Source organism: Vipera berus, assembly GCF_964194415.1.
Source record: "Vipera berus genome assembly, chromosome: 2".
Lineage (NCBI taxonomy): Eukaryota > Metazoa > Chordata > Lepidosauria > Squamata > Viperidae > Vipera > Vipera berus.
The window spans coordinates 99,830,284-99,843,400 of NC_138203.1; the positions used below are offsets into that span (position 1 = coordinate 99,830,284).

The 13,117-nt window shown below is 39.6% G+C and overlaps 1 protein-coding gene across 1 annotated transcript; it reads left to right on the forward strand.

The window, feature by feature from the left end:
* Nucleotides 1-9,766: 9,766 nt before the first annotated feature.
* TOMM5 (translocase of outer mitochondrial membrane 5) lies at nucleotides 9,767-12,992 on the forward strand. Its single transcript, XM_081321945.1, has 2 exons — nucleotides 9,767-10,393; nucleotides 12,581-12,992. The coding sequence occupies exons 1-2, from the start codon at nucleotides 10,273-10,275 to the stop codon at nucleotides 12,613-12,615; spliced, it is 156 nt and encodes a 51-aa protein (XP_081178071.1). The 5' UTR covers nucleotides 9,767-10,272; the 3' UTR covers nucleotides 12,616-12,992.
* The last annotated feature ends 125 nt before the right edge of the window (nucleotides 12,993-13,117 follow it).

A 13,117-nucleotide genomic window follows, 5' to 3' on the forward strand; every position in this document is an offset into this window, starting at 1 on the left:
ACACGGAACCACTGATTGGTTCAAAATTGGGAAAGGAGTCCGCTGTATACTGTCGCCCTGCCTATTTAACTTATATGCAGAGCACATCATGAGAAAGGCAGGGCTAGATGAATCAAAAGTTGGAATTAAGATTGCTGGGAGAAATATCAACAACCTAAGATATGCAGATGGTACCACTCTAATGGCAGAAAGTGAAGAGGAACTAAAGAGCCTCTTGATGTGGATGAAGAAAGAAAGTGCATAAGTTGGCTTGAAACTCAACATTAAGAAAACAAAGATCATGGCATCCGGCCCTCTCAATTCCTGGCAAATAGATGGGGAAGAAATGGATGTAGTGACAGATTTCATTTTCCTGGGCTCCAAGATCACCACAGATGGGGACTGCAGCCAAGAAATTAAAAGACACTTGCTCCTGGAGAGGAAAGCTATGGCAAATCTAGACAGCATACTAAAAAGCAGAGACATCACCCTGCCAACAAAAGTACGTATAGTCAAGGCCATGGTTTTCCCAGTTGCAATGTATGGCTGTGAAAGTTGGACCATAAGAAAGGCTGAGTGCCAAAGAATTGAGGCCTTTGAACTGTGGTGCTGGAGAAGACTCATGCGAGTCCCTTGGACTACAAGGTGATCAAACCGGTCAGTCCTAGAGGAGATCAACCCTGACTGCTCTTTAGAAGGCCAGATCCTGAAGTTGAAACTCAAATACTTTGGACACCTAATGAGCAGGAAGGACTCACTGGAGAAGAGCCTAATGCTGGGAAAGGTTGAGGGCAAGAGAAGAAGGGGATGACAGAGAATGAGGTGGCTGGATGGAGTCACTGAAGCAGTAGGTGTCAGCTTAAATGGACTCCAGAAGATGGTAGAGGGCAGGAAGGCCTGGAGGAACGTTGTCCATGGGTTTGCGATGGGTTGGACACGACTTTGCAACAACAGGAAGAAGTGCTGAGGTATAATGTGTTGTCTCAACAGTAGCATTTTGGAATAGGGACATTTAAAAAGGTAAGGAGATCTCCAGTAGTAAAGATTGAGAAGGTAAAACAAGAAAGAAGCTGGAACAGATGGAAGAGGTGGTTGGTGTGCCATGCTTGAACTCAAATTTTCCAGTGAGGTGAGCCTGGAGTCTTACAGATACTTTAGAAACTGCTGGTTTTGGTGAAATTTTATCTCCTGTTTACCACGATCATTCTTGATGTAGCTGTATGAAATGCTGTTCTTCTTTTTTTAAAATGTATATTACTTTTTAATGTTGTTTTGTTGGGAATTTTTATTCTACATTGTATTCACATTAGTATATTCTTAATACATGTTTATACTCCTTGCCCTCAAGAGTACAGCTGATGTGGTCTTTAAGAATGATATTAATAAAAAAATTCCAAGAATTCTGAACTATTTGATAAAATGACATAACGTGTACGGGCATGAGATTGAGAAAGACTGTCTCATAGTCTTGAATAACTAAGGATGTTGCCCTGAAGGTATTAGTAGGGAACAGGCCCCATAAACCAAGAGGAACTTTATTTTTAAGAAAATATGCATAAAATTGTAGTCTGCACATCACATTCACATTAATAGAATTTCCGTAGGCTTGGATGAGAAATTGCTAATGCTCATGAGTAGAAATTTCCTTACTTTCATAGGGATTCCAAAATGCTGGGTGAACATCAGCCCTGAGCCACAGGACCAATCATAGAATTTTAAGGAATCATTGTATCCACCAAATTCAATCCCGTGTTTGATGCACAAATCCAAATTCAAGTTTCCTTGGCAGGCAGCAGATTTGTTCAGATTCTTTTAAATACTGTGTATGTAGCACAGAGGAACTCATCACTCATCCCTTTCTGAGTAATTATGAAACTTTTCTTGTTGTTGTTAGGAAGTTCTTCATAACTTTCACACAGAATTTGCCATCCTATAACTTTGAGGCTATTATTCTGTATCTTCCACTCAGAAATAATAGAAAGCAGATTGTTAACATATTCTTTGGGTACTGAAAACATGCTAATGTATCTTTGTCATGCTTTTCTCAGGGCTACGTATTCAGTCCCCTCACTTCTCATAAGATTTAGTTTTCAGTGTCATGAACAACACAGCTTGTGTTTCTCCAGTGCCTGATTTATAGAGACGTTCATACTAGCCTCATCTCATCTTTACTGCACAAATACCCGGGGTGCACAGGACAATTTTACACCTCTGTGCTGTTTTCAGATAACGACCCATTCTCCCATGAGTTTGAGAAGTGCTGAGAGTGAGTTGGATGGCCATATAAATGATCATAAATAAACAAATATTAACCAGATCTTTAAGCTAGATTTAATTAGCACCTAGTTCACCATATTAGAGTACTTTGTAACTTGCTATGATCTTGCACATACTAATTTTTCATGCACCCCTATAGTTTGTTGTTAGAAGGTTGCAAAAATGATCACATGACCCTAGGACCTTGTAACCTTCATAAATACGTGCCAGTTGCCAAGTGCCCGCAATTTTGGTCATGTGACCACGAGAATGGTGTAAGTGTGAAAACCAGTCATAAGTTACTTTTTCCAGTGCCATTGTAACTTCAAACAGTCACTAAACAAATGGCTATAAGTCGAGGATTACTTCTATATTTGTCATTTTCACTGTAACCAATATGCTGTTTCACCTTTTATGGTGAAAACATCTGAAGAAGCCTTTTCTTATTGTTTTTAGCATTCTTCACTAATTTCAATTTATTCTGAGGTTTCATTTTCCTAAACTATTTCTTCCAAAACAAGTACTTATATTTGCATTTCTTTAGTCACCTTCCCTCGTCCATTTTCTTATTTATTGCAATTATTAAAGTATTCACTGATAAAGTAGGAGCTGTGGTGGCACAGTGGTTAGAATGCAGTATTGCAGACTAACTCTGGCCACAGCTAGTTCGATTCCCACTGGCTCAAGGTTGACTCAACCTTCCATCCTTCCGAGGTTGGTAAAATGAATACCCAGATTGTTGGGGTAATATGCTAACCCTGTAAATTGCTCAGAGCAGGCTGTAAAGCACTATGGAGCGGTATATAAGTCTAAGTGTTAAGTCCTATTCAATACGTTCTTTTTAGGAACTCCTTGGAGTCATTTACCCATTACTTTCCCCTACATTAGGTCCCTACTTATTATTGCTCACTTTATTAAAACTGCCTTCTTGAATTCCAAGTTATTTACAAACAGTTTTAATTTCCATTAATACCAAGAAGTCCAGCATTGCACAATAACTTTCTGCCCGCCTCCCCGTTACTTCCAATATATGCACTAAGACCTTGTATGAGTTATGATCATGTTTGGAGACCTGATCTCTTCTGCAGGAAAAAGTTGTCAGCAAGAAAAGTCAGGATTTTCCTGGAAGGCTTGTATTTGGCAAAGTTTCTCTCCTAATCGACCTCAGGTAATGAAAATACTCCATCAGTATATTCCATGCCTCTGCAGTTTACTTTTTGGAAATCACCATTTATTGGTTGGGTCAACACCAACAGCATTAGTTTTTAGAGAAGTCAATTCAAATTCTTGCTTAGCCCTGAAGTTTATTGGATGAACTTGGATAAGCCATTAACTTTAGCTTAAATTATCATGTGGGGTTGCAGTGAAGCTAATACAGGTAATCCTCAGTTTACAACCATTTGTTTAGCAACCGTTCTTAGTTACAACGGCAATGAAAAAATTGACTTATTATTGCTTTTCACACTTAGGACCATTGCAGCATCCTATGCTTCTCAAACGACTCATATTTGTAATAGTTGCAGTGTCCTGGGGTCATGTGACCCCATTTGCAACCTTCTGACAGACAAAGTCAATGGGGAAGCCAGTTTCACTTAACAATTGTGTCAGCAACTTAACAAATGCAGTTATTCACTGTAACAACTTTGGCAAGAAAGGTTTTACAATGGGGCAAAATTCACTTAACAAATGTCTCCTTCACAGCAGAAATGTTGGGCTCAATTGTGGTCATAAATCAAGGACTACTTGTACAGATTGGGAGTGAAAGAATGGACCCTGGATGGTAACAGACCATGGATCAGGAAGGAGAGGATCTAAATGGAGTAAGTACATAAATAAACTGGGAAAGATTGAGGGCAAGAGAAGAACGGGACGACAGAGAATGAGGTGGCTGGATGGAGTCACTGAAGCAGTAGGTGTCAGCTTAAATGGACTCCAGAAGATGGTAGAGGATAGGAAGGCCTGGAGGAACGCTGTCCATGGGGTCGCGATGGGTCGGACACGACTTCGCAACTAACAACAACAACACATAAATAAAATGTTAAATTTCAGCCTTTATACACATATAAATTCCACGAGAGTGCATGAAAATGTTTACCTAACTGTAAATACTTATGCATTTGTTAAAGAAACTACATGTATCTCTGATAAAAATAAAAAAGAAATTAGATGTAGAGATTTATCACCACAAAGAGAGGGATCAGTCCTTTGAATTTTCATTCAGAAAATGGCTATGCTTTAAGTGGGCACAGGCAACACTAAGGTTTTCTTACAACTTTGATATGTGATTCTACTCCTTTAATTCTACTCCATGATTCTACTCCTTTAATAAAGAGTTAATAATAACAAACAGCCTTTTTTCTTGTTCAAGTCAATGTTGATTTTCATTATTTTCCCAGGCTACTCCCTTTAGTTTGTAGTCTAGATTTATGATAGCAGTCCTGGGCTGAGAGTGAGTGATTGGCCCCAGAGACACCCAGCTGTCATTGTGCCCAGGCAGGACTAGAATTCACAGTCTCCCAGTTTCTAGCCTAGTACCTTAATAACTACACCAAACTGGCTCTCACACAGTTTGATGTATTGTGTAAAATGTATTAAGTAAAGAAATACATATTCTGCATTCAAATGAAGAATTTCTTTAACTCCACTATCCAAACCTCAACAGTCAAACAATTTGCAATTTCATAGGATGTTAGGAGTGTGCATTGTGCCTGAAAAATAGCCTCATTGTTTACTTTGTAGAAATATAGGAATCAGAAAAGATAAGTAAATATCACTTTGTCCAACCTCTTGTTGATACAAGAAAACCATTGTTAGTGCACATACTATCTCTGCTTTTCAGTCTCCAATAAAAGAAACATATCATCTTTCAGGGCAGATTGTTCCATCGTCAATTGATCATACGGTTTGGAACATTTTTCCTAGTATTTTGTTTAGTGCTGTAATCCATTAGTAGGTGGGGCAGGCAATACTTTCCAGAACCTTCCCAGAACATTTAGCTACACCAAGCAAGATCCACCACAGATCAGATTACCTCCAAGATTCCATATTGTCCAGATGCTCGAGGAGAATAAAGGGGTCAATGGCCTCCAGCAGACCACTTCTTCCTAGTGACACTTGCCAGGTCCCAGCAAGCACTACCATTATTGTATTGTCTCAGAAACCAGACTGAAAAGGATCCAGATAATTAGCATCCTCAATGAAAGATTGAATTAAAACATAGTTCATTATCCCAGAAAGCCTGGATGAGGAACCTTATTTTAAGCAAAGAGAACACTTTGTATTCTCAGTAATAGGCGTCTACAATGTCCTAGATTTATTTACACAACTCTCTGGTAAAGAAGCATGTCTACTCTCCAGCACATGACTCAGCCATCTTCCCCTAACAATTCTTACCAGGTTTCACCAAGCAATTTATTCACATCCTAGGCTGGCATGATTAAAGAGGGAGGTGGTGACTAGAAACAATAACACTAACCATCCTTCAAAAGTGGAACAGTTGATGCCGTCATGATCCAGAATCTGTCTTCAGGTGAGATGCATGTTGAATGGATGTATGCCATTTTGCAAACTCATCCTTGTGGCTGGTGTAGGGCTTCCCCTCACAATTACGAATATATCCAGAATATAACAGTTCATCCACCTTTTGAAACAATTGTGTTGGAGGGCACCATGTTGGCAATGATGGTAAAATGAAGGAGAAATATTATATCAACTAAATAACTTTAAATATACTTTATCAGGGAAACTGAATTACCGTCAGTGGGAAATATATGTATCACAGGGCTGAACTGTTGGGTTCTTGGTGTTTTCTCAACTTGCTTCTCTTCCTGCAGACATTTCTTGACCAGACTGTGTAGTATCAGTTTATGGAAAATGGAGCTTACTGATTGTTATATGTGGTAGCTTATCACTCATGAACTGGTTATCTCATGGCTTGAGTACTACAATGGGACTGCTCTGGAAGATTACCCAGAAGCTTCAAGTGGCCCAGAATACAGTGCCGTGGACAATAGTGGGCATGCTTTGCTTTGTCTATGTAACACCTCTACTTTGCAAGCTCCAGTCGCTTTGGTCATTACTTATATAAGCTGTACACTAGGGTCTGGTTACTGCTTGGTTCCCATAATATCTGCCCAGTTGGTACAATCTGGCATGCTCTGGGTTCCTTCAATTAAACAAAATTTTCCTGAAGTACCCTTGAAGGTCAGCTTCTATGTAGCAGTGTTTGTCCATTGGAATAAGGTTCCCCCACAAGATTCAGCTAACTTTCAACTTAAACTTTTGTTGCTCTAGAAAGAGGGGCAACACACCAATAGAAATTCAGCGCAATGATCGCTTTGTCAACCTAGATCTGCTGATTCCCCGAATCCAATCCTGAGAACTTTTTTTTCCTCTAAGCAATGCATGCAGGTGGCAAATTATGTGTTTAGGAATAAGTGTGTATATTCATCTGCAAAAAGTTGTATTTCAAAAAAGGTCATGACAAGGCCCTCCAAAATAGAATAATAAAATAACCAAGGATTAACATTTCCTCACTGTAAAAGCAGCACCACCTTTATAAAAATAATCGATCCTGCATCTGTATTTACAGATTATTCCCTCCCGCCTTCCAATAGAAACAACAAAAAGGAAGAGGGGAAAAAAGGAGGGAAAAGAGGTTAGGTTAGGGTAACAGGTAGTTGACCTGGGAAGATACTGGATAGAATAAAATGATCAGAAAAAATATCTGGACAGGAAAAACAACAAAAGATTGAACTGCATATTTTCCAAATAATCCATGTTCTTCAGCAAGAATGTCTACAGCCATTTGCACCTCTCATTCTTTCTCTTCAACATTTGCTTCTATTCTTCTCAATTGATATAGGCTAGTATCTCCGTGCAATGTAATCCACAGATAATTATTCTGGAGAAAAAGACTTGCACTCCTTATGGAATTTGGCAATCATAATCATCATTTTCTTTGTTGCTCTTCTTGTTGAAGCTCAGAAAAATTTAGAAAAAGATTTTGAAAACCGTGAAAAAAAAACCTGTTAATAGTAAAAGAAACTATTTGAGGGTCAATAAAAAATAGAATTAGGTTAATTTAAAATAAAGCCATCTAGGAGGCATCTAGGTTGCACTGAACTGCGCTTTTTATTAGGAAAGAACATTAGCAAAGATATGGAAAATAAAAACATAATGTATAAAAATGTGTAGGTATGTTGAGGGGAAAAAATAAAAATCCATAATAGTGATAGTTTTATTACACAAACTGAACAAAATCACTGAAAAACTTGATAGAGGAAAAACATGGCTGGTTTTATGGCCATTTTTACATTGTTTATATTTTTAGATGATATGGTGGACAGCTTTTAGGCTTCCAAACTGGATCTTACAGTAGGCAAAACGGGGTTAGATTTATTGCAAAACAGCTTGTCCAAATCCTGTTAGAAAGAAGCAAACAAATGTCTATGAAATTACCATTTCTGAATATAGAAATTTAGCTCATTTTTCTCCCATCCCATTATGATACATACAATTCTAGGATGGTGGAAAATATATGACAAATCAGATAGTCTTTGCCACATATAATTTATTATTCTAGGTAACCAAGGTGAATTGACACTAATTAAACAAGTGTGGTTCCTTGTTTGAAAAATGTACCGCAATTAATCAGGTGTTTTCAGAGATTATATTTGAAAGGTTCTTCAGTTTACCTATCAGATACTTTGAATTTTCTGTGTTTTTGGAAAAGATCCCACTTTTATCCTTATCTCTTAGTATTATCTCCTTTCGTCTTAGCATTAATTGTCAAAGCTGTATCAGTTGTCTGTAAAAGCTCTCTGCTCTTCCACTATCTTCTCCCAAAGGCCTAAGTTTTTGGTTCTGCAGCACTTCTAATTTTTGCCAACTGAATGAGTAGGAATGAATTATAGATAAACATTAATTGTCAATGTATGAACACCACTTCCTAGATGTTCTTTCCTCTATTTTAATACTGACTCTTCTACCAATCAGCTGCCCAATCCTTTTTTTACAACAATTTTTATTAAATGAATTTTGAGAATAAAAACAATACAAATTTTGGAAAAAAGAGTAAAGTTAGTAATAAGTGAAAAAAGATGTAATAGAAGAAAAAGAAAGAAAGAAAGAAATATTGGTTACCAACCCATAATTTCTTTTTTTCAACCAAAAATCCAATATGTGTTTCCAGTCATTTCCAATAAATATGGTTACTGTCCCTTTTCCTAATCAAGAAAATCAATTTAGCTATCTCTGCTAATTATGTCATCTTTGCCAACTATCTCACCATTATCATTCAGTTTTTCCATTTTTGTGCATATAGTCTCGCAGCAGTTATATACAAAAACAGTTCCCCAATCCCAGGCTTATTCAACAGCATAAGTGGGCGAAGCTGAGGAAGATAGCTGTCATTTTAAATGTTCCATCATGTTTTGTAACACTTGATGTAGGTACCATTGGTGGGATTTAAAATGGTGAGCAGGTTTTCCCCCCCCAGAACTAGAGATTGGTGCTTGAGGATCTTCAGCAAGGCAGCCCTACTGAGAAGCATTTTGCCAGCAGTTTGGAGCCAGAGATGTTCCCTTCCTATTTGTAAATTGCAATTTGTGTGGCAGGCAGTGCCATATTATTATCTGGAGATGGCTGGGAGGTAGTCAATTTTAGATAACATAAAAAAATAGTGATGATGGTAAAGATGATTTGCTATCATGGATGAGCTGCACTGGTGTCAACATTTTGCTAGCTTTAAATACTGTGAACCTTGGTTTGAGAATGGAGTTCTTCCCAACTGATTAGTACCATTTGATATTCTCTTGTAAGTAATCAAATGTCTTGGGCCAATTCTGAACAATGCTTGAGTAGTAGTTGCTACTCAAATGTCCATTAATTTCCCATTAATTATCATTCCAAGCATCCAGAATGAAGTCCATATTGTGTCATAATCCAGTTAGAGCCAGGTTGTGGTATTAAAGCGTTCACAGTGGAAATCCATATTGTGTCACAATCCAGTTACAGCCAGGTTGTGATATTAAAGCATTCAGAGCAGAAATTCATTGTGTCACAATCTAGTTATAGCCAGGTTGTGATATTAGAGCATCCACAGTGAATTGTGCAAACCTCCTATTCAGCAAGTAATTTGTGATCAAGGTCACCACGATGATGGAATTATCCTCCAATTTGCTATCTGTCAAACTGGCTACATCTATAGATGGATTGGATATGTCCCATTTGTGCTTTATTCTATCCCTAGAATTCTTTACCTTATCCTAAAAATCTCTTTTTATTCTTGTAAACAGAAGTAAACGAAGACAAGCTCTGGCACAAGAGGATAGTATTTTTCAGTCTCAACTTCAATCTCAAATAGTTATTGCAGTTTGCAGCATACGGTTGGATATAATATTGAATCTTTTTTTCCCCTCCTAGCAGAAATATTTTAAAAATGCAGTTAGAGCACCTTTGTGGTTATTTTTTTATTGCAGGATGACTGAAGCAGGAACTAAAATGTTGCAGCTTAGTAAAGCTGTAATAAACACGCTCTTCCAATTTTAATGCTTAAACTAGCACTAGCTTTCTGCAGAGAGCAGGAAAAAAAAAGTTTAAAAGAGACTCCATCATAAGGAAGCTGTGAGAGAGAGAGAGAGAGAGGAAAAGACGAAACGTTAAAAATTAGAAAGAAGCACTTGCGATTTTCGACCAGCCCTAAGAGACTTTATTTCATCTCGTGTCGCGCTTAGGATGAGACCTTTCCTTCCGCACCGTAACTCAGACTTGAACATCGTTCTGTACCGGAAGTGTCGAAGGAGAATACCATAGTCCAGGGGTAGGCAACCTTGGCTCTTTTATGACTCGCGGACTTCAACTCCCAGAATTCCTGAGCCAGCCAATTCCCCCTTGGACACCGACCATAACAAGAAATTTGTCCCTCGATGACATCCGTAGAGAGGGCGGGATTATCTCGAGAAGAGCCTCTGGGTAGTTTTTCGGAAGCTTCTTTGGCTCAGGGGAGCGGCGGGCGCCGACGGCAGCTGAGAGACCATGTTCCGCCTTGAGGGTCTGGGCCCCAAGCTGGACCCGGAGGAGCTGAAGCGCAAAATGCGCGAGGACGTCCTCTGTTCGATCCGCAACTTCCTCCTCTACGTAGCCGTGCTGCGCGTCAGTGAGTACCTCTCGCGCGCCCACGTCTGGGACGGCTGCTGCCGCCACGTGCTGGGGAACTTTCTTGGGAGCCGCTGCAAAGGCGGGATTTATGAGTGATCTTCATATTGGGGTTTTATACGGGCTCTAGCATTTCATATCATTAGAAGATCGGGGTGGAGTAGTGGCTTATGGCAGGGGTAGGCAACCTCGGCTCTTTTATGACTCGTGGACTTCAACTCCCAGAATTCCTGAGCCAGCCAAGCTGGCTCAGGAATTCTGGGAGTTGAAGTCCACGAGTCATAAAAGAGCCGAGGTTGCCTACCCCTGGGCTAAGGGCTTGAAGTAGGTCCCGAGGGGAATTGGATTCAAGTCAACTCTGGCTCATGGAAGCTCCGGGGGGGTGGTGGAGTGGGGGAAGAGACCTTTGACCAGGCATGCATGCCTCGGTTCAACCCGGCCGAGTTGTTTTCGGGGAAAAATGGGAAAGGCAGTTTGCAGTTTGGAGTTAAGAGTAGACTTATTTACAGGTGGTCCTCGGCTTACCGATCGCAATCGAGCCCCAAATGTCTTGTTATTAAGTGAGACCATTCGTTAAGTGAGTTTTGCCCCATTTTACGACCTTTCTCGCTACAGTTGTTAAGTGAATCACAAGTTTGATAAGTTACTAACCTGGGTTGTTAAGTGAATCTGGCTTCCCCATTGATTTTGCTTGTCAGAAGGTTGAGAAAGTGGTCACGTGACCCTGGGCCGCAGCAACGGTCATAAGTATGAACCAGTTGCCAGACATCTTGAATTTTGATCACATGGCCATGGGGATGCTGCAAAAGTCGTTAACTGTGAAAAAAGGTCGTAAGTCCCTTTTTTCAGTGCTGTGGTAACTTTGAACAGCCGCTAAATGAACTGTTATAAGTCGAGTGTATTTAAATTTATTAGCTGCCCATGTCCAATGCACAAGGATGAGACACTGAGGCAAGGTATAATCAATGCTAACAAGCTTGTTTTAAATAACCAAAGTTAGTATAAATATTTATATGGCTGCCTATCTTAAACCAAACTCTGTGGGAATTACAACCCAAGGATAAAAACATAATACACAATTTAAAAAAAACACTCAGGAAAACCTGGTGCTACAGCTAAATTTTCTGATGCAGCCCACAACATTCTCCTCCATTCCAATCTTCAGTAGTAGAGATATTAATCCAAGTTGCAAAAATCCAGTCATTAGATGCTAGCAAGGAAACAGGAAACTGTAATTTAACAGATGACTGCATTTTTGCAGCTAACATAGAACGACACTACTGTGCAATGCAGTATTTCATAAAACCAGTCTTGGACTGTTGACGGTTCTTTGAATATTGCCACTTGGCCCCTGAGTTTCAACAGTAGACACCCAGAAATTAAAGCAGAGAGAAAGTCTTTCAAAGGGCCTGCTTACGATTTGGCTCTTAAGAATAATGCCATTCTGTTTCATTTCACATTTCACTATCTCTAGTTTTTCATGATTTATACATCTGTATTGTATAACTTTAAAGCAGGGGTGTCAAACTCAATTTCATTGAGGGCCGCATCAGCATTGCGGTTGCCCTCAGGGGGCCGGGTGGGTATGGCCAGGGTGGGTGTGGCCTACTGGGTGGGCGTGGCTAGTGTGTGTGTGGCCTACTGGGTGGGCGTGGCCAGCTCTACATCGTTCGCATCAAGGGTGCCTATGGGGGCCTGGGCAGGAGTGGGACAGATCTGAGGGTCTCTGGCAGAAGGAGGGTCTCTGGGCCAGGGCCAAGGCAGCGGGGACCGTTCCCTCACTGTTTTCAGGATGGCTTCGCGGGCCGCATGAAACCACTTTGCGGGCCGGATCTGGCCCCCGGGCCTTGAGTTTGACATGTCTGCTTTAAAGTATATTGATGCTTCCAGTGCCCAAGAGATAGAAAACTCAACTTGTTTTCAGTACAATTTTCTTAAATCTGTTTTTTCCGAGATCAGAATATTTAGTGCACTACTACAGAGCATTTTGGCTCATCACCATGGGGAAGGAACTAAGCAAGTAATATTTAGTAAAACATTTACCATGGTTTGGTTACCCCTACGTAGAACATTTATTGTCAATTACGTATGCTAAGAGAATACCATCACTTTCCTCCTTACCTAGCAAAATCTAAATCTGGAGTCTTCATTTTGTTTGTTCAGAGCATTACTGTGTTTCTTTCCATAGCTCCATACATTTTAAAGAAGCTGGACAGCATATGATAGTAAGAGCTTTGAGGGTTGCCTACATGGAAGACCAAGCTGGGAGTTTGTAAGCTTTGCTAAGAATGGACTATAGAGAAGTGACTCCATATCCTGAGAGATGGATCCTGAACATTTCCATATGAAGATTGTAGAGCAGCTGAAAAATAATTTTTGTCATTTTTCTTTCCATGCATCAGAATTTTGTTCCTGCCTTCATGTTGCTGCAATCTTGTTTTTATTCAGTTTATAATCAGGTCTGATTTGGGAAAGCTGCTAAATATGCATTGGAATGTAATTATCTCTGAAGTATAAACCGTGTTGTCACTATGCGATCTCCATGTGAAACCTTATGAATATATCCTGAAAGATTAAAATAAATGGAGTATATGTTCTAATGATAGTGTTTTGCAATATTTCCAGTCAGTTCAGTTAAACTTGTTCTTTCATCCTTTTCGTTAAGTTCTGACACTTCAAGATGAGAATAAAAAACAGAGCACTGTGCTTGAAGCTTTTCAAAAGA

What these genes read in the sequence shown, in the direction of transcription:
- TOMM5 (XM_081321945.1), top strand. Translation starts at nt 10,273, where the DNA reads ATGTTCCGCCTTGAGGGTCTGGGCCCCAAGCTGGACCCGGAGGAGCTG. An exon ending in CGTAGCCGTGCTGCGCGTCA is followed by an intron (nt 10,394 to 12,580) that starts GTGAGTACCTCT and finishes TTCTTTCCATAG; the next exon opens with CTCCATACATTTTAAAGAAG.